At 34.4% G+C, this 22,489-nt stretch overlaps 1 protein-coding gene across 1 annotated transcript in view; it reads left to right on the top strand.

The window, feature by feature from the left end:
- RFX7 (regulatory factor X7) overlaps positions 1–22,489 on the top strand; it is a 134,171-nt gene that overhangs the window by 69,929 nt on the left and 41,753 nt on the right. The window contains exons 3-4 of the mRNA XM_049613672.1: positions 17,006–17,088; positions 18,925–19,047. Coding sequence (XP_049469629.1) covers positions 17,006–17,088; positions 18,925–19,047 — 206 coding nt within the window. The remainder of the gene's footprint in view (positions 1–17,005; positions 17,089–18,924; positions 19,048–22,489) is intronic.

Below are 22,489 nucleotides of genomic sequence, written 5' to 3'. Positions count from 1 at the left end.
CCCTAGTGCTTAGCACAGTGTCTAGTACATGGAATATATTCAGTAAACATTTGCTGAATGATTATTCACAAACAATAATTATCAAAAAGAATGTATAATATGCATATAATATCCCCAAACAGAGTTTCTTTGTATTTCTTATTGTTTTTGTTGTTAGCGTTTATTGAGTATGTATTACCATATGCCAGATGAGTACTTTACATGTTTTATCACTCTGTCTTCTTAATTTGCCTATGAGGTTAATCTTGTTTTCATCTTCATTTTATAGACAAGGAAGCTCAGACAGGTTAAGTAATTTATCCAAGGTCATAAAACTTGATAATTGGTAGAATTAGGTTTTTAATCTAGGTAATCTGACCCCAGAACCCAGGCTTTTAAAAACTGTGATACACTATATCATTTTTTAAAAATATCTGAAACATGAGTTTGTGAATTTTTTGAAATTCTGTTTCTTATTATAATCAAGAATTATTTCTCAAAATATTAATCAAGAATTATTTTTGAAAATAATTTTCCAACTTTAAATCTGAAATGAAAAAATTAAAATCTGATTTTATTATTTTACTGAATTTTAGTAATCAGTAATTCTAAATGCAATTTAGTTTTTTGCATGCAGGTTGCTTGAATGCGTTTTAAAGAAATAACATTCTCTCTAAAACAAAATAGCTAAAATTATTCTAATTAATTAAATCAATTATAATTGCAAAGACTATACCACTATGAAATCTAGAAGAAGTGAAAAATTTTAAATTGTATCTATGCTAGTTTTAAAGCCTAGCATTTTGCCTGTTTATCAGTAAAGACAAATGAAAATATTTGTAGTGGTATAATTGTGAATAAAATTTTTTTGTTAATGTTTTAATGCTTTTGCAATTAAAGCATTTGGTTTTTACTTAATTTTAATGATAGCCAATATATCTTAAACTAAATTTCTCATGAGTTATAACACTTTTAGATCTATAATGTCGTTATACATTTGTCAAGTTGATCCAGTTACATTTTTTTTTTAATGTTTATTCATTTTTTGAGAGAGAGAGTGCAAGGAGGGTAGGGGCAGAGAGAAAGAGGGAGACACAGAATTCAAAGCAGGCCCCAGGCTCCAAGCTGTCAGTACAAAGCCTGATGTGGGGCTCGAACCCACAAACTGCAAGATAATAACCTGAACTGAAGTTGGAGACTTAACCAACTGAGACACCCAGGCATCCCCCAGTTACATTTTTTATAACCAATTTAATAGTAGAGACTAAATCTTATCCTTGCCATACCTAGTACCGGAAGATTAGCTAGACCCCAGCAGAATTTGAAAGCTGCTCAGTCCATATTGCTTAGTCCTCTTGCCTTAGTTTAGTTAAATGAACTACCTGACAGCTGTAGGAAGGCCTGAAATGTGAGAGAAATAACCATGAGTGTAATTGGTATAGGAAAAGCCTGTTTTGGTTAGAGTCCATCACAGCGAGTTGGGGAATAACAGTTCATGTTTGCCAAAATATGGTCCTTGGAAGAATAGTCCCATAGAATGTTAAAATATTATGCAAAAAGTTTGAAAAGTCAAAAATGTTTCATGAACTTTGGATTAAAAAATATCTTAAAAGCTGTTAATATGGTGTTACATGTCATGAATCTTAAGTACTCAGTGTGTTCTATACGTTTTTCCCCTCATAAGACTTATCATGAAAACGGTTTCCTAGGCCACACTGTTTAGGAAATGATTGGTAAAATCTGTAGAGCAAGTTTCCAGAATAGAGAGAGAGAAATTATTTCCCGTATGTTATCATTCGGAACTACCAGGATATTGAGAACTTCCTACTTACGTTACTGTGTTTTAGGTGTTTGCACCACCAGGAAGCAGTGTTTCCAGCAGTTCTAATGTTCAGGTTCCCTAAATGATTAGTCCTGCTTTGAAATTATTAGAACTAATAATGGTTAAGGGGGCAGGCAGGGGAAAGACTATATGTTTTGGATCCTGTTAGGAAAGGCTAATGTAAATATTAAATAACATTCAGTTTGTCAGGAAATCAGTTGGAAGCACCAAGAAAAATATATGTCTCATGGATTAGGCAGTTCAACAGCAATCCTAGTAAGAATATAAATGTAAGATTAGACAACATTTGCTTACCTTTTTTCTCATTAGTTGGAAAGATAAAGGCTTAAAACCAAGAATAAGGGAGGGTATTTTAAACCATTTGAGTCCATATTTTAAACCTCTCAGGAGGAGTATGCTGCCTGACTTCTAGGGCTCTCTAACGGACTAACTGACCAATATTGCAAAAGGACTCAAAACAAAAAACAAAAAAAAAAAAAAAAACTGTTTTACAGAACTGTGGTATAAATCCTGGGATAGGGTTTATTCATATGAAAGTTGACCAAAAGAGGACTTTGTAGGATTATCATTAAGAGGGAGAAGTGGTAAGTGACACAGAATTGCCAGAAGACTATTCCTTTTAGAGGGTTGGAGAAACCTGAAACTGGGTGACAAATGCCATCATTTAGACCATTCAAGTAGTGAGGCAGGTTCCCTCCAGAGGAGAGCTCTCAGGAGGGTCCTCTTGCAAGGGAGTACAATAGAAAACTTGAAAAAGTGAACTTGTGATGAATCTGTATTAAGTGTGTCCTAGGTTCTGAATATTGATTCATTAATCCTTTAAAGACTGTGTCTCCCACTCCCGCTAGAATAGCGTTTGTCCTCCCTAAGGAAATGAACAAAAATTAAAAGACTAAACTATGTTTTAAAAAACTTTATCTCTTGAGACGCCTGGGTGGCTCAGACAGTTGACTTCGGCTCAGGTCATGATCTCGCAGTTCATGAGTTTGAGCCCCACATTGGGCTCTGTGCTGACAGCTCAGAACCTGGAGCCTGCTTCTGATTCTGTGTCTCCCTCTCTCTCTGTCTCAAAAATAAATAAACATTAAATAAACATTGCACTCTGTCTCTCTCAAAAATAAATAAACATTAAAAAAATTAAAAAATAAATAAAAAACTTCACCTTTTTAGTGAGCACCAAAGCCTTTAGTGAGCACCAAAGGTTGTTTTCAGGTAAAGCAACCAACTTTCTGGGCACATATGAGTTGTCCATTACAAAATCTAAAACCTAAAAATAGAATCACAAAAAAGGCACCAAATACCCCATCTGAAAAATCCTGTTTAGCATAGTAGTAAGTTCATTAGAACAGGCAAGGAGAAAGCCGAGCAAGAAGTCTGTCTGTGGGAAGTTTGTTCATTTATCAGATATCAGAGATCCCTATGTGGAAGTTCAGCAGTACCTAGATCCTCTCCAGGGTTGTATTTGGAGCACTGCAATAGAGGATATTTCCCTGGCTATTCTAGTATCATTTCATCTTGGCTTATAGCATCTTTTTATTACGGCTTTCTCTGAATCTAAGTACATTCCTGGATTTTAAAACATATGCTAACTCAGATATGGACTGGATGGTAATAACAAGCAGGTCTTTCCAGCAAATCAAGCTTCTTGGTGCTTATGGCCCTGGAAGGAATCAGCACTTAACCCTGTAGACCAGAGGAACTAATCTAGAGAACCACAGGCTAGATCTGTTCCACAGAGGTGTTTTGTTTGGCCCACGTTGACATTTTTTAAATTTCATATTGGTTACCACATTTCAAAATTGGGAGAGTTCACAGAAAAAAAATTGTGTGTTTGGTTTCTCTTGAAAACTCAGGGCACTAAGTCCTTACTTCCATATGACAACGGTTACTAGGTTTCGGTAGCAGTTACCCCTTTCAAACATGATCTGTACTCTCCAGTCTTCTCAGTTCCCATCAGGCTTTTGTTCCTTAGCATAAATACATTTATTCCCTATAGTCTGTTTTTAGTCATTTGCGTTACCTGCCTGGCATTTGAATTTGTGACCTCTGTGTTAGATTCTTTTGGGGCAAGGTTCTTCAGAGAGTCATTCTTTACAGGGTTGAGGGAGCCATAATGATATGTGTGAGGACAGACAGAAGACAGCCTCTCTTTTTGTCTCTTAGTAATGTGGGCTCTCTTTACTGTCAGTTCTTGCAACATTACAACAGCTAGTCAATAGAAATCAAAAGTAGGGTAGAACAAAGAATTATGGTGGCTCTTTTGAGAGTCTTTCCCATTGGTTAGCCATTGTGCGAAACATTTTCATGTCTTATTTCCCACTGAAACTTTCCCTGACCACTCTACTTTAAATTGTATCCCTTTCCAAAACTTTTTTTTCATAGCATTTATCATAAACATGTAACATTTGTTTCATTTTTGAATTTTGTTGATTGTCAGGGTGCCTGGGTAGTTCAGTTGGTTAAGCATCCGACTCTTGATTTTGGCTCAGGCTGTGTGTGATCTTGTGGTCTGTGGGTTCGAGTCCTACTTTGGGCTCTGAGCTGTCAGATGCTTGGGTTGCTTTCTCTGCCTCTCTCTCTCTCTCTCTCTCTCTCTCTCTCTCTGCCTCTCTCAAAAATGAATAAATAAACTTTAAAAATAAATAAATCAGTTTTGTTGATTGTCTCTCCCTTTGTATTAAAATTTAAGGTCATGCCTAAAGCATAGTAGACACTCAGTGCTGGATGAATGAATGAATGTTCTCATTTAATTTTTAAACTTTTCAAGTCTATCCCATGGTTAATGTCTTTGGTTGGAAGCCAGTTATTTGAGTGTGCCTATTGCTGAAGTGAGTGGGCAGGAACTAAAAGATGTATGCAACATGAGAATGTAGTATATCTGCTCCTTGAAAACCAAACTAATGCTGTTAGAGTGGGACTAAGACAGACGGTACTCTGCTGGACATAATTTTCAATAACTTGCCCAAGGAACAATTTTTAAAGAAGAGGCATATGGGGGTGTCTGGGTGGCTCAGTTGGTTAAGCATCTGACTTCGGTTCAGGTCATGATCTCACGGTTCATGAGTTTGAGCTCCACACTGGGCACTGTGCTGACAGCACAGAGCGTGAAGCCTGCTTTGGATTCTGTGTCTCCCTCCCTCTCTGCCCCTCTCCTGCTCATGCTCTCTCTCTCTCAAAAATAAATAAACATTTTAAAGAAGAAGAAGAAGAAGAAGAAGAAGAAGAAGAAGAAGAAGAAGAAAAGGAGGTACTTGTCCTCTCCTGCCCTCCAGAGGTGTTTAATACGTCATTGAGGGGGCATGTATGAGGTCAATACAACTGGAAGGCTTCCTTCCTCCTTTCCTTCCTTTACAGGAGAAATCATGCTTTCTGACCCCACATCCTTTCTGTGATGAATGCTAAATGGTGAATGAATGCTAAATGGTGACCAAGGTCAATTTACTAACCCAGACTTGATAGAAACAAAAAACTTTGTTTGCAGTATCTAATTAAAATACATTGTAGCTTGAAAAAGGCTCATTGTTATGGGGTTTATCTTGCGATGTGACCCCAGGGTTACTGTTAGTAAGTAAATACCTATTTCAGAATCTGACTTTTTCCTTTCAGTCACTTGGTAAAGAAATGGGTAACTTTCAAAAGAAAGCATTTTTGTGTAGAATTTACTGGGGCAGGGTAGAAGACTTAACAAAAGGGCCAGATTTAAATAGCTGGTTTTGTTTTTTGAGTATCATAAAGAAATAATCTGTACAAGGCCAAGCCATTTAGAGGATATTGAACCTTTTATTTTATTTTATTTTTTTACATTAATTATGAGTTACTTTATCCTCTCTTTGTACGGGAGGACAATATAGTCATAATGTGGTTTTTTTTTTTTTTTTCCTCCTGTTAAGGACTCAAGTGGACCAAATTGCCAGTAAGGCCCAAATCATGAGTTCTAGTAATTCTTCTCTTTCGTAATTGTTAAGAGTGCCCTAACCATTGTCAGCTAGTTTTCAAATTCATTTTATTGTCACAAAGAAAAATAGGAAAGAATAATAGCTATCTCTCACCATTACCTGAAAGAAACACAATTTTATTACTATCTCTATATTTATAACAATGGCATAACACAACAAAAGCATAGTCTCATAGCAAACAAATGAATTGTTATAGGATTCTAGTTTTTCTGTCTTTGCATTTTCAGTCATTTCAAACTTGCAGAAAAGTAAACTAAGGAAAAAAAAGGAAAGTTTATTAGAAACAGAGATAGCAATTACAGAACTGAATTTTCATCTCTATGGCCTACACTTTTGCTGAGGCTGTAGCTTTAAAATCTTGAAGAATCAACTAGAAATCCATTTTAGGGGGAATTTAATAACTGCGCTCTTGGGGACCATTCTTTCTTCCCATGCTGAAAAAATTAAAAACAAAGTGACTAGAAAGACCTAAACTTTATCCTTCTTGTTAGTCCCACCCCCCCAACCCCAACCATTGGTAGAACCCTGGGGTCTTTTTGTAAGGGATGCAGAAATGTTGATAATAACCTTTGCCTCACCTAAGTGATCCAGAGAAGTACTAAATGATCATCCCATGTTGATCACTTGTTTGTAGAATTTAACTGTGGGTAACTAGTGCCCTCCTCTGAGTCCTGTATCGAAGGGACCCAAATCTATCAATTTATGTGCCCTCTGCCTGTTTGAACCCTAGGACCTACTATATGAATATTTTAGCAATATGTCCTTGTCTCAGATTTTGTTTAATCTTTGGTCATCTGGGCACTTATGTAGCCATGACACTTGCTACCATGTTATTCATTATTATCAGTTTCAGAGTTGCAGCTTCCTTCTTTATTATTAAACCCTTAAAACACACACATACAAAAACCAGTATATTTTAAAGTACATTCATTAAAATGATCACTGTTAGATACAGTTAGATGTTTGGATGTCCTTGGCAATGTCTTTAACTTTTTTTTTTTTTTCATGATTTAATCTGTTTCCAATTTTATGTGCAGAACTTTCCTAACCTATGACACAGTATCTACTCAGAAATACCTTACTTACCCACTTGGAGTATGAATTTTCTGGTGCTTACCTTGCAGCCCTTCAGGGCTTCTTGATGTGGGAAGTTCTCTAGGTTTGATGGTAGTTGAGGCAATCTGAAGGGGGGTTTTGTTCATTAGTTTGTTTTCAGATGGCCATGGATTCTTTAATTCACCCAGTAGAATTAGAAGAAAGTAAGAAATTTTGGGTTTTGCTGGAGTTTGCTTGTCAGCCTTGCTTTACTTTTTCTAAGCTGTCCCTTAGTAATTGATGTCTTTCAAATGAACTCAGGTCACATTCCTTATCTCAGAGCAAAATATTTTAAACAGAAATTTAAACCATTTTCATTTTATATCTAAATCAGTAAATTTACAAATAGAGTAAATTCTCACAATAATACAAATATAATAAAAATTACTCTTCCCATTTGATTTATATTTTCTAGGACTGAGAATAGAAAAATAATTTCATCTTACATTGTTTGTAGCAGGTAGCTCAAAAGAAGATCACATCCCGTCCCCATGCCCACTATGGTTCTATCATAGCAAGTTAGGAAACTGAAAATTAAGAATTCTAAGCAACAAGGATTGAAAAATAAGAGTCCTCATACCTTGACCTTTTTCTCTGTCTTCCTTATTCAATCCTGTGGGAGGACAGCTTTCACAACTGCTCGGGCCTGAGAGAATATAATATCAGGTATGTGATTGTTTCCATCAATTAAAAAAAGCTATAAAAAAAGCTTCTACTTTCCCCCTTTTAGTCCTTCTGTCAGTGATGCTGGTGAAGAGGACTTTTAGTTCTGTGCTCTTGAATTAGTGTCACCTGAGGGGAAGAAATTGGATTTTTTTTTTTTTTTTACATTTTGTTTTGTTTTTTGCTTTTTTGTTCAAAAAATTAAAGGCAAATTCAAGCATGATTATCCTATCAGTGTATATATTTTCCCTCCATACATGATTAACTGAAGAAACAGTCAAGCTGGAGAATTTAGGTTTCTGGATTTTAAGCTGACTGTGCTAAATATAAATTGAAATTGAAACTTTTTAAAAAGACCTTTTTCTGATACCAGTTTGAAAAGTAAAAATTAAAGAATAATTATGGACATGATACCCTGGTTGGTCATCTTCCACCAGAACTCAGTCATTGTCAACCTAGCCAGTTCTTTGAAGGGTATTTATACATCTCAATGGAAGAATTTCTTCTTCTGGAAATAAAGATGATCCTCAGATGTCATTTCACCATCAAGGATCTACCTGAAAACTTCTCAATTAAGCCTTTAATTGTTATGCTCTTTTAAGCATCAGCCCTTTCCCAGTTCTATGACCTTATTAAAACAAAACAAAACTCTGAATAACACCTGAGAGGGAAGTCTCATAACAAGAAACACATCACTATAGAGAATTGATTTCAAACTGGAGAAATTCCTTTTTTTTTAACATGAAATTATAGAGCAAACCTGATTCAAGATGCTCCCTAAAAACAGGAGCAGATCTCTCCATTCAGACTACCTTATAACTATATCCATGATAGTAAATACTGGGAACATATTTCTTTTCCATCTGCTGAAAGGGCTTCAAGTTCTGGTAATCAGACGTTTGAAATTCTACCTGGTTCTCAGTAATCCGTCCTGTATGTGTTGGTAGTTTAGAGGCAGATGTGTTGAGCATATAAGCAGAAACACTAAAAATAAACTCAGTTTTTGAATTATAGAATATTTTTTCAAGTCTTTTTAATTACAGGAGACAAGTGGAACTTTACACATTTTGTTCCAAGTCCAACCTAGGAAAAGCTTTTATTTCTGACCTATTCTGCTTAAATTGATTCCTCTCTGTCTAGTACTAGCACAGTTGTTGTCAGAAGTAATTTCTAATTTCTATTTCATCTTGATGGTTTAGGAAGGAATAGTATCAACTCTCTTCTGCATTTACCCAGCAGAAAGTCAGCACTGGCAGAACATGGTCTTTAATAACTTATGGGCAAATGTGTCGCTTACATACAAAATCTAGGAGCCTTGCTCTTACAATGTACCTCCCAAGTTAGTGGAGGTCACCAAGCTAAATAATTCCTAAATTTCTTAAGATATCTTGCTTTTTGAAATAAAAGATTATGTACTTTTTGATAGAATTTGAATAATAAACTCTTCCAGCAAAATCTTTTACGCAATTAAATTAATTCAGAATAATATTTGTATAATAATAATAATATCTATTATAAATATATTTTATAAACTGCTTTTAATCCTCACAGAAATTTTATGAGCATTTTATACAGATTACTCAGCTTGAACAGCTTGCCTAATATCACAAAGCTAATGAGTGCAAATCTGGAATTTGGCTCTAAGCCTTCTAATTCTATATTCTACACCTTACTACTCTATCTCACTGCTTTAGATAAATTGAACTTGAAGGGTCAGTCTATCAAGCTCAAGTAGCAGCTGCTGCTTTCACTTATAACATATAATATAGGTCATATTCATATTATTTATCAATAGGAAATGTGCCTCTTAAACTCAGATTTATAAAAGCTCTATCAAAGATGCTTTATTACTATATTAATCAGCTACTGGATGATATTTTTATATGAAAGGTCTCTGTGACACAAGTTCAAGAACAATCAGTGAATCACACATTTTACTATATTACTCTTAAAGATAAATTGTTTTTTTCTAAATTAAATTCCACCTCAGAAAAAGGTGTTTTTAAGTGCTAAAAGTAAAAATTGCATCCCTTTTTAAACTTGTGAATAGACAAGAATCCCATAGTAAATGGAGCATGAAAACTAAGGGAATTGGTGAATTATTCAATAAATTATACTGAACATTTAGCTATCCTTGTGGGAAAATTGTAATTAGAGCCGTACTTTATATGAGAAAAATAAATCCCGGGGGAATTAAAGACTTAAATGTGAAAAACAAAACTTTAAAAAGAAAATGAGGGATATCTTTATGACATTGGGACAGGGAAGGATCTTAAAACAAGACACAAAAAGCACAGGTTATCAATGAAAAGATTGATATATTTGACTTCCTGGAAATTAAAAACTTCTCTGCATCAAAGACTCGAAAAACAAAATGAAAAGACAAGCTACAACTAGGAAAATGTAATAGCAGCACTTATAGCCAATGGCGGATTAGTACATGGACTATGACAAATATCCTCATTTTTAAATGTTCTTCAACTGTGGTTCTTTCGATAAGATTCTCTAACTAGCAGTATCAGCATCACTGAACTGAATGTATTAGAAATCAGGATTCTCTGGCCCCCACTCAAGACCTACTGAATCAGAAACTCTGGAGTTTTTAACAGGCTCTCCAGGTGGTTCTGATGCATGCTAAAATTTGATATCAATTATATTAGAGTAAACTCAAATGATAAAAAAATATGAAAAGATCCTCAGTCTCACCTTCAATCAGAAAATGTAAGACAGTGAAATACTTTTTCATACCCATAAGAGTAGCTAACATTTAAATCTTAAGCTTTAGCAGAGATATAGAAAAATTGTAGCTTTGGTGCTGAAAATATAAATTGGCACAACAGTTTTGGGGTAGCAATTTGGAAATGCCCAATAAAGTTGAAGATATGCACCCTTTATGGCCAGGTATTTCTACTTTTAAGTATGTACCATAGAAAAAGCTCTTACACAAAGATACAGCAGTCACAAATAAAGGATTTTTATTGTAGCACTATTTGAAATAGTGAAACTTTATGATAACTGTCTGTCAGTAAATAAATGAACAAATTGGTTTTTTTTATCCATGTAGTTGTTGTATAATCTGTTTAAAAGTGAAAGAATTTTGGAGCAAATGTGGCAAAAAGTTAGCGTCTTTTAAATATGACTAGTGATGCATATGTACCTGCTTCCTGTATGTTGTTTGAAATACTTTATAATTTTAAATTAAAAAAAAAACTAAATGGGATATTAAAGTATTAGAAGGATTCCCGTCTGGCTCTGTCTTATCTTTCAGGATTCTGCTTCAAAAGGTGATTGACTTTGGGCAAACCAGAATCTTCAGTCTAGTTGAGGGGGAAAGTGTAACTAGACACTGAAAATCATTTTTTGAATAGTAAATGCAAAAAAGCAGTAAGTGCAAATTAATTGGGTATAAATTCTTGAATAATCACTGTGGCCCAAAGTAGAGGGACAAAGGCATGTATTACAGGATCATGTGTCCCAAATTATTACAGTTGAATTTTTAACTAGTTTTTTGTTTGTTTTTGTTTGTTTTTTTTTTTAGAAATAAAAGTTAAGTGGAAGAGAACATGAAGGCTGTATCTTCTAAAGTGGTGCTTCTCAACCTTTTTTTTTTTTTAGCTTATATCTCATTTTGATAAATATAAATATCTTATATCCATGATTAATTTAATTTGAAATTTCACAATAAGTTAAATGCCATTTTAAAAATGACTGAGTAAAAGATTTTGTGATTACAGAAAGGAATCCTTTCCCCCTCCTCACATTTTTATCTACATATAGGAAAGCGATCTTCAGTTCTTTCAAAAGTGCTAGAAGGAAAAGTCTAACTTTCTATATTACTCAAGATGGGCTAGTCTGTGCTTCCATAACAAAGTATGCCTAAAATACCAGTGGCATAACTGCAAAAATTTACTTTCATTCACATTATATGTACAGCACAAATCATTGAAGGTCCTTGCTCCACGTGGTCCCTTGGGAACCCACATTGAGACACTGCATCTTACAGTTTCACCAGTGAAATACATGGCTTCCAAGGTTCACAAAGGGAAGAAAAGAACAGAGTTGACACATTGATTCTTAATTATGTCAGCTGAGAAATGAAATAATCATTTCTGCTCAGTTCATGGCTGCAAAGGAAGCTGAGAAGTGTAGGTGAGCAAGTGGAATGTTTGATGAGCACTGTCTCTATCCCTTGTTCTCTTTACCACTTTACTTGCACCTCATAGAAGGAATTAGATAGCTCCATGCTACTAGTTCCTGGTGTGAATGAATATTCTGTATCAGCCAAAGCTTCAGAAGGGAAGGGGATTGAATGTAGGACTTGAATACCAAACTCCACCTTGAACCTCCAAAAGTAACTTGATTTTGTATATCTTACATTTATACCTATTTTCACCCTCTGGATCACATGATATCAAACTGAATGCTGAATCTGATTGTTTGCTACAGGCTCTTCTGTTCAGGATGTGAAAGATCAAAGCACTAACTAGGTCATGTGCAAAATTAAGTTTAAAGTGGTTTCCTGGAAGGTTTTTGACATCTAAATCAAACTTTAGTTCAAAGATTTCCTTTTGTATGTCTTCATACAAAGATTGAAATGTGTGAGAGAGAGGTCCTCATAAGCTTTCAGAAGAAACCTTCAATCACAATAGTAGGAAATTATCACCATGGTTCATTCAACCAACTAGATAATATTTGAGGTAAACTTGAAATCATTTTCAATAATTTTGCTTTGAGACTTAACTTCTTCAATTAAAGAAAATGAAAACTTTAAAGCCTACGGAATAAGGATGTTGATGTTTGTTATTTGAAGTTTAAAGTCAAGTATTCAGATATATCTGTCAAATATGTCAAGCTCTTGAAAATTGTAATTTTTTTATTGCCCTAAAATACACAGCACAAAAAATTTACATGTAGTGATACTTAGTTTTTAAGTTTGAGAGAGGAGAGAGAGAGAGAGTGCTCGTGCATGCGCAGGAGGGGCAGAGAGAGACACAGAGAGAATCCCAAGTAGGCTCTGTGCTATCAGCATGGAGTCTGACGTGGGGCTCGACCCCATGAACCGTGAGATCATGACCTGAGCTGAAATCAAGAGTCGGACACTTAACCAACTGAGCCACTCAGGTGCCCCTGTGATACTTACTTAGTATATTCACAATATTGCATAACCACCACCTCTATCTAGTTCCAAAACATTTTCATCACCCCAAAAGGAAACCCATGAAGCAATCAGTTCTCATACTCCCCCGGTTGCCACTAATCTTTCTCTGTGGAATTGCCTATTCTAGATATTTCATAGAGGTACAATCATATGTGGCCTTTTGTGTCTGGCTTCTTTCACTTAGCATAATGTGTTCAGGGTTCATCCATGTTGCAGCATGTATCAGTACTTCATTCTTTTTCAGGCTAAATTTAAAAATTACAGCTTTTAAAAGTTTCGGCAGTTGGTCTTTTTTCTAATGTTCTAAAAATGGAGCAACTTTGTTCTTCATTTCATAAATCCAGCCAAACGTACTTCTTTTTGACAACCAACAAATCTCAACGTGGGACAGAAAAACATGTTTCTTGACATTTAAATGTTCACAAAGCATAGCAAATAATCTGATGTTTAACATATTTGCAACATATTTTTGCCTTGATTATCAAGCAAGACTAAGTCTTCTACACCACTAGTCATTGTTTTGGAAGCCAATGATTATCTTTAAGTGACACATTATATCTGAAGCCAAAAATTTTCATGGTGAACTCAGCCTTGCTAGACCTGAATGCCATCACTACACACTTGAGTCATTTGTTCCCGTTTGCTTCACAGAATTTTGATATCAGGTTTAGCAAATTCTCCATATTTTTTCTTCTATGTGTTGAGTCCCGCATAATAGATGAAATAGGAATCAGTAGTTAACTTTTCGTTGTTTTAAAGACAAAAAAAACCCAAAATAGGACAGTGAGGTTGATCTTTTTCAAAAATATTTTTCTGACTTCTGTCTTTAAATCCCTTCTTTGGCACTTTCTCCTAATTCGGATTATCTTCTGAATTCCTTCTGGAATTTCTCCTCTTTTCTGGAATTTCTTCTCTTTTTTCCTCTAGTATATGTTAAATTTGCAAATTATAGAATCCAAGGTTTCTCAAGCTCTATGAAGTTTTTTTTATTCTTAGTCATCAAAAATGATATTTTTTCCTTTTCTTATTGAGGTATAATTAATGTGACATGATATTAGATTCAAGTGTACAATATAATGAGTCCTCATTTGTATATATTGCAAAATAAGTAAGACCAGTTGACACACAGTAAGTCCATTTGACATTCATCACCATTCGTAGCTACAAAAAAATATTTTTTGGTAAGAACTTTCAAGATCGACTCACTAAGCTATGTTCAAATATGTGATACAGTAGTATTTTTTAAAGATTTTATTTATAAGTAATCTCTACACCCAGTGTGGGGCTTGAACTCACAACCTGATATCAGGAGTCACACACTCTACTGACTGAGCCAGCCAGGCACCCCTATAATACATTAGTATTAATTTTTGTCACCATTCTGCACATTGCATCCCCATGACTTTCTCATTTTATGACTCGAAGTGTGTTCCTTTTGACTCCCTTCACCCATTTTGCCCATGCCCTGCCACCTGCCTCAGGCTATTACCAATCTATCTCTATCCATGAGCTTGGGGTTTTTTTTGGTTTTATTTGTTTATTGTTCAGATTTCACATATAAATGAGATCATGTGTTATATACCTTTTTCTGTCTGACTTATTTCACTTAGTATAATGCCTTCAAGGTCCATCCATGTTATCATAAACTTATGGCAAGATTTCATTATTTTTTATGGCTGAATAGTATTCTGTTTTATACACACACATATACTGCATTTTCTTTATCCAAAAATGATGATTTGTACTACATTTTCTCAGGCTTTGCACATAATAAGGTTTTTTGGTAACATAACCTACTTTGGATTTAATATGATAAGGATTGTTGAGATTAACTGGGTGATGTTAATAATACTCAACAGAAAGTATTTTAGGAACTATTTTTAAGTTTATTTATTTTGAGAGAGAGGGAAAGACAGAATTCCAAACAGGCTCCATGCTGTCAGTGCAAAGCCTGATGCAGGGCTCGAACTCACTAACCATGAGAGATCATGACCTAAGCCAAAATCAAGATGCTCAACTGGGTGAGCCAGCAAGGTGCCCCTAGTTTTGTATGTTTTTAGTAATGACAAATCTTTGTAAGTTCCTTAAGGACAAGGACTGTTGCGTTGTTCATATGTGTATTTCTAGTCTTTGTAGGTTCACTGTAAGTTTGTAATTACTGTAAATCATTTGTGAAACATGGCAGAAAATAAAATTGATGAATGAGTAAAAGAATCCTCCTTTATTGTTAAAAGACAGACAACTGAAGACTTAGACTAATGTAGGGGCAGAGAAAATAAAGAGACTTGGAAGAATGTGTGGGAAAGACTTAAGAGGACTAAATAAAGGATCAAAGTGGAGAGCATGACAAGGAATAAAATTAAGCATGCTCCAAAACTGAATTCTGGGGATCTGGAGAAAAGAAAGTGTTAAGTAACAGTTGGGAAGAAAATGTCTATTTGTGTTTTGGTTTTTCCTTTGTTGAGAGGAGAGTTATACATGGTATTGTTGATAAATATATTAGGTATTAGAGTGAGAGCTAATTGCAAAAATTCCCATAAAACAGTAGAATGAAAAATATGTAGATTTTTGTGGATGAATTCTAGGATTAAACTGTTTTATAGATAAATCCTGGTGAGACTAAGAATCGGCTAAGTTATATCATTTTAAGCTTTTTTAAAATTGGATATGTGTTTAAGCTGTGCTTTATTAGGTAAGAATAAATTCTGTTACCAGGAGTACCAATTAATTATTTGTCCACATTTTCAATTGCAATGGACTTCTTTTAGGCTACCAAAATTTCACTGTATTATTTTTGTAACAGAGTTTGTGGCACATTTAAAGCTACTTTTGGCAAACTGAGCTGCGAAAGAAAGTTCTACAGTCCTCTGTATAGCAGAAATTATTTTAAAGGGTAGGTTTAGAGACAAAATGATGTAGTTGCAGAATAGCTACAGCTTATCTTACAGGTAGGTTCTCCAAATAGCAGCTATGGTTGCAGCGCTGTGAATAATTAAATCTGCATTGTGTGGAAAGGTTTGTTGGTAGTACTTCAGTATTTTTAAACTTCATTTCTGCCCCTGTATGAGAGTATCATCATCAGTCACATGTTGTAGGTTTTTGAGAATTAGAAAAGGATCATAGAAGTCCTGTCATCCGTCTCACAGTTGTAAGGAAAATTTGCCGGAGCACTGAAGCTTCATAGCCAGTTAAATGGTTAAGTTAAGACTAACGAATGAATATTCTTTTGACTTCTAGTCTAGACCTTTCCTCTAATACTATTTTGTCTAAGCATTGATTTTATTTATACCTAGAATGTAAGAATTAATAGGAAATTACCATTTTCTTTTAGTAACTTTTTATGTGAGATATATTTATCAAACAACTTATCTATTATTTTACTGATAAGAAAAAAGCCTTAATTTTTTCTTTGGCAGGTGACTCATCTAGTTTAAATTTAAACAGTCAATATGTTTTTAATTGTTATTATTTTTATTGAAGTATAGTTGACTCACAATGTTGCATTTGTTTCAGGCGTACAACATAGTGATTTGACAAGTCTATATGTTACACTACGCTCACAAGTGTAGCTACCATTTGTCACCATACAATACTATTAAAATGCCATTGACTATATTCCCTATGCTATACCTTTCATCCCTGTGGTTTATTAATTCCATAACTGGAAGCCTGTACTTCCAGTCCCCTTCACTCGTTTTGCTCATCCCCCTACCTCCTCCCTTCTAGCAGCCACCAGTTTGTTCTCGGTATTTATGGGTCTGTTTCTGCTCATTTTTGTTTGTTTTATTTTTTAGATTCCACATATGAGTGAAATCACATGGTATTTATCTTTCTCTGACTTATTTCACTTAGCTTAATACCTTCTAGTTCCATCCATGTTGTCACAAATGGCAAGATCTCATTCTTTTTTATAGCTGAGTAATATTCGTGTGTGTGTGTGTGTGTGTGTGTGTGTACACACACACACACACACACACACACACCCCTCATCTTTTTTGTCCATTCATCTATCACTGGACACTTAGGTTGCTTCTGTATCTTGGCTATTATAGATAATGCTGCAGTAACCATAGGTGTTCATCCTTTTGAATTTATGGTTTCATTTTCTTTGGGTAAATATCCAGTAGTGGAATTACTTACTAGATCATATGGTATTTCTACTTTTAAGTTTTTAAGAAACATCTATATTGTTTTCCACAATGGCTGTACCAATTTACATTCCTACCAGTAGTACACAGGTATTAGTAAATTTTGTTGAGGGATAAACAAGTGTTTTTAAAATGATATTTCTTTTTAATCTTTTGTAACCAGAAAGAAGTTGAGAATTTTACAGACCTGGAGAAACTCTACCTCTACCTTCAGCTGCCTTCTGGTCTCAGCAATGGAGAGAAAAGGTATATCTCTTGTTTTTTGCCTTAATTATAGTGTTTGTAGGACATCCCTAAGAACTGTGCGGGGAGTGTGTGTTGTGGTTGTTATTGTTGTGTGCTATTTCTAAAATCATCAGGAAACAGAATGGCAAAACAGGAGATCTTTTTTTTTAGTCTTCGATCATATTTGGGTAAGTGTTTACCTATAGTTTTTTCTGATTCATTTGTGTACCCGAGTAAATGCTATGAAATACAATTTGGGTTTTATTTTTTAAACAGATCAATATATTTATGCAGTGTGAGGGATTGTGAAAATTGAACAGAAAAGCAGAAAATAAACAGTTAAGTATCGTAAAGAATGATGTTGCAGGAGTTTTTTGTAGTTACTGCCCGGTAAACAGCACAGTATAAAAGAAAAAAAAGTGAAATCACATATATGGAACATGAATTTATTTTAAACAGAAGATATTTTAAGTGTGTTTTGGGATATTACTGTATTTTCATTATTAAAAATATTTAAAAAAATAAAATTAAATTAAAAAAAAAAAAAAAAGGGGGCGCCTGGGTGGCGCAGTCGGTTAAGTGTCCGGCTTCAGCCAGGTCACGATCTCGTGGTCCGTGAGTTCGAGCCCCGCGTCAGGCTCTGGGCTGATGGCTCGGAGCCTGGAGCCTGTTTCCGATTCTGTGTCTCTCTCTCTCTCTGCCCCTCCCCCATTCATGCTCTGTCTCTCTCTGTCCCAAAAATAAATAAAAAAACGTTGAAAAAAAAATATATTTAATAGGGGCACCTGGATAGCTCAGTCAGTTAAGCATCTGACTCTTGATCACAGCTTAGGTCTTGATCTCAGGTCCTGCATTAAGCCTACATTAAAAAAAAAAATTAATAGTTTCATCCAGAAAATAGAGAAGTTGTTGGTTCATGCATTCTATTCTTAGGTTTATTTACCCTTTTAAGTATTTCTCAAAGTGCATTTCTTTCATGTAAGTTGTACTTAAATTTCTATTACTTTAAAATTGTGTATAAAAAGAAATGGAATGAAAATTCTGTTGCTTTTACCTCTTCTCCCTCAAACCAGATTTCATAACCATTTTAATCATCTTTTTTGTCCTAGAAACTTCTTTAGTATCTTCTTTGGAATTAAATAATTATTATAGGTAGCTGGGATGAATGTCAGAATCAATAGAGGGACTTCCCTCATGCTATTTTGGGTGTCCCTTTTATGGATTTAGTTTATAAATTATGCTGCCCTACAGTAAAAACTGAGGATGTTTAATGGAAGTAATGGCCTGGGGAGGGGGCCAGTTAGAGAAGGACTGTAGAGGGAGATTTGTCCTCTCTGGATCTCTCTGGTATGAATTGCATTCTGAAGCATAGAGTGCTTAATAAGATTTCAGAATAGCTACTTGAAAATGCCAAGCAAATAGAAAATAATTGTTTCCATAACTTATTTTAAAAGTTTGATGATTTGGTAAGTTAGGTAAATGTATAGGCAAGTAAGTGAGTAAATATCCACTTAATCTGTGTAATTTTCACAGAAACAAATACTTTATGTTGTCAGCGCTCCATCACCTATGCCACTCTAGAGACCATGCATGCGAAGGGATGGTACAGGGATGGAACAGCAATAACTTCAGTCAGTCACTAGCTGTAGAAAATGGCTCACAACCACAGGTGGACAATTTGTATATAGATAATGGGGCATTTACTATATGGCCTGAATTTGGTTTGGTCATTTGTATTTACACGTATTTACAATTGTATTTACATGCAATTCTTTAGTGGAGCTTATAGGCTGTCTCAAAAATTATCAACGAATTGCTGTCTGGTTCAGCTAAAACATGTCTTTGTTTTATGGTTAGTGATCAGAATGCCGTGTCATCTAGTCGGGCACAGCAAATGCATGCCTTTTCTTGGATTCGGAATACCCTAGAAGAACATCCTGAGACTTCATTGCCCAAACAGGAAGTCTATGATGAGTACAAGTAAGTATCATGTGTATACATTATGCATGCTGATGTGTTAAAGAGCTTAAGCACTATACTTGGGTACAGTGATTTGTTTTATTCTTGGTGAATATCACTCTGGTATATGGGATTTTAACTTAGATATTTCTAAGATTCTTCCTATCTCTAAGCTTCTCTGGTAGCATATATCATAAAGGACAGGATTATTGAATAAAGGGATTCTTTTGGAGTTCTTCTGGATGATAGAAGGGATGTTGGAGGGTAGCATGATAATGGTAAAAGATTGCTAAATAAGAGCGTTCCTGTAGAGTTCTTAAGGATGACAGGAAGGGTCTGCCTAGGTCTAGGACAGTGGAAGGCAGTAAATAAGTCAATGTATAAGAGAAAATTAAAACATGTTTTTTATTAAAACTTTTTAAGGGCCTTTTTCATGTGTTCAAAACTTACCTAATGTTTCTCTGTACCAATCAAAAAAAAAAAAAGATAAGTTTCTGGAATATTGTGAATTACTTATTCATGAATGAGGGAGTTCAGTGACTTGTACATATTAGATGCTCGAATAATGTCGATTGTACAGATAATTTATTTAAATACAGGAAACAAAAGTATAGACTAATGGACCTTTCTGGTTAAAAAAATTTAATAGTTGCGAAGTCTAGTTTTGTTTAACATTTTTTATAATTGATACTGAAAATGGAATTTATTCTGGCAGAGTAAATAAAAACAACATTCTCTGGGTATTTAAATGTCAAACCACCAACGATTCATGTGTTGTACTTCTACAGTTTGAAAGAAAAGTGTCAAATAAATGCTGTTGTTAACCAGTGTAAAATGATGCAAAGGGACTACACTACCACACTTACTATACTTTCTAGAAAGGAAACTTCAGTCTTCATTCAAAATTCTGATTCCTTAACCTTAAGGAACATAGAGCCAGAGAAAGTCTGGAGAAAAATGTCTGAAATAATCAAGGGAACAAAGTTAAACTGAAGAGCTTTAGATTTTTTCTCTTTAAGAAAAGCTTAGATTTTTTCTTTTTAAGAAAAGCTAAGAGTACATGTGACCCAAGTCTCTAAAGTTCATTCTCTTAACTTATAACAACCTGTCAAATGCCTGCTATGTGCCAGAACCTGTATTAAGTTCTGAGGATATAATGAATAAGATATAGTCCCTTCCACTGGTGAAAATTCTGTTATGTATTTATAGTAAGTGTTAATTTTTCACTAAATCCAGATAATTATAACAGAAATAACCCTATAAAACTATAAGGAAGCAAATATTAACTTATTAAAAGGTTGTTAATACCAGCAAATGTGATATGCTGAAGAAATTCTGGACTGAGGATCAACGGAATAGATCTGTCATTAAATTTGTGACCTGGAAAGGTGTTTTCACCACTCTTTTTGTCAGATGTGTTATCTATAAAATGAGGCAATTGAAAGAGTATGGGGTCTCTTACAGCTCTAAAATTCTAGAAGTTGTCTGAAGTGGGAAATGTTGAGGGAATAGTTCTCCAAAGATGTCTTCCTAGTTTCCCAAAAGGCAAATTGAACCAATTAATGTATGACATTTTCATAATGAATTAATAAGAGAACTTGAGACTTCATATATTTTTTGAAATGATATCTTTCCACTGTTGTTAGAGACAGCACCCTAACTTTGTGGAAGTATGACTCTGGCCCATTAAGTATTCCTTATGTTCCTAATGGTTTCCTGCCTTTGGCAAAGAACAGTTATATTTTCTATTAAATTATTTTCTGAGGTTCCCACAAACCCTCAATTGTTTTCATTATGAAAAGTTACAGGTTAAAAAAGTTAACAGGTTTTGCCTGAACAAAAGAGAAATAAGACATTCCATCATTTTGTGGGAGCAGTGGGCACTTCAATTTTGAACAGTTAATTTGCAGTTATAATAGAGAGCAGCAAAAATAAAAGGAAGGACCTCAGAGAGTTGAAAAAATAAGTAGTAATAGGTAAGAGAAATTTCTAATAATAATGTGACTAGTTCTGTTCATGGAATGTGAAAGAATTGTGCTAATGATTATGCCTCTCTTTATAATTAGTATGTAGTACTATACCTAAGTCTGGGTATTTTAGTTCAAAAATCATTTTGCTAAGAATATATTTTATTTACTGTTGTGTTCCCCACAGTATTTCCACACAGTAGATACTAATTTAATATTAAGAGCGATTAGAATGGACTCTGTTCCCTAACATTGATGATAAAGTTTCAGAGTTATAAAAGACTTCGTTAAGTGTTTTAGTACAGTCCTGTCCTCACTGTGTAGATGAAAACATGGAAACCCAGAGAAGTTAGGTGACTCTCCCAGTGTCACAAAACTAGTTAGGAGACCATATAGGGCTAGAACTCCGATTCCATGAGTGTTTCATAATGGGTGAAAAGGCAAACTTGTTAAATTTGAGTGATATACTGTGTGGGTAGAGAAGGTTGGTCAAGTAGTTAGAAATAAACTTGGCTAGGACTTTCACTTAGTGTGAATAAATAAGTTGCTCAAAATATGAATTAGTACACATGCATACAAATAATACAGTAACATGTATTAGCACAACATGGTCTAAGAAGAAAGTATGTTTCTGTGTCCACAGTATCACAGCATATGGGAGCTCCAAATTATTCTCTCATATGATTGTGCCTTGCCTAAAAGCATAAGTTGCCATATGGGTTTAAGTAACTTGAGAGAGATGCAAAATGTAGGACTACAGACGGGCAAGAAGTATATCAAAGTATTAGGAAATAGCTTACTAAAGAAAGCAAAATGTAGTATAACTACATTTTTTTTTAAAGTACAAGAGTTTTAAATCACAGAAGAGGTAATACTCTTCTCAGTAAATACTTTTCAAGAAATTTTGTCCTTTCCTAATGTCCTTTTTAGACTAGTCATCTTCTTGTTTGGAGTACATTGATGAGGTTTCCTACATAAAAACTTAACATAGAATGACCAGACTTAAATTGATTCTCTTTTAAATATTCACTGAAGATATATTATGAATGTGAAATATACTTTTATCTTAAGCTATTCCATTGCATATAGACCCTTGTAGAATTCATTGCAGTGATGTTCAGATGTAATTTCTGTGAAATTAATCCCTTTATTGTCATTAAAATCAAAATCCCTTTGAGAGAAAAAATGGAAATAAAATCTAAGACAGCATTGAATGACTTCTTTTAACTGTATTTTCATGTAACATTAAGAAACTAATAGAACCAGAAAGCTTTAAGGGGCTTTCACAATGCAAAGACAGTTTAATTTACAAATGATTGTGAATTTTTGTATTTGTTGAAACTTTTGAATTCTGATAATCTCATGTGTTTATAAAATGATCATTCATGTGTTTATTTTTATATTATTTTTGAATTACAAAAGTAATATATATTTGTCATTACAGTTTTGGGAAAGAGTTACAAATGTATATTAAAAAAATAATCTAGTACCAATAA

Source organism: Panthera uncia (genome assembly GCF_023721935.1).
Source record: "Panthera uncia isolate 11264 chromosome B3 unlocalized genomic scaffold, Puncia_PCG_1.0 HiC_scaffold_1, whole genome shotgun sequence".
Taxonomy (NCBI): domain Eukaryota; kingdom Metazoa; phylum Chordata; class Mammalia; order Carnivora; family Felidae; genus Panthera; species Panthera uncia.
This window is presented reverse-complemented; position numbering and strand designations above follow the sequence as displayed.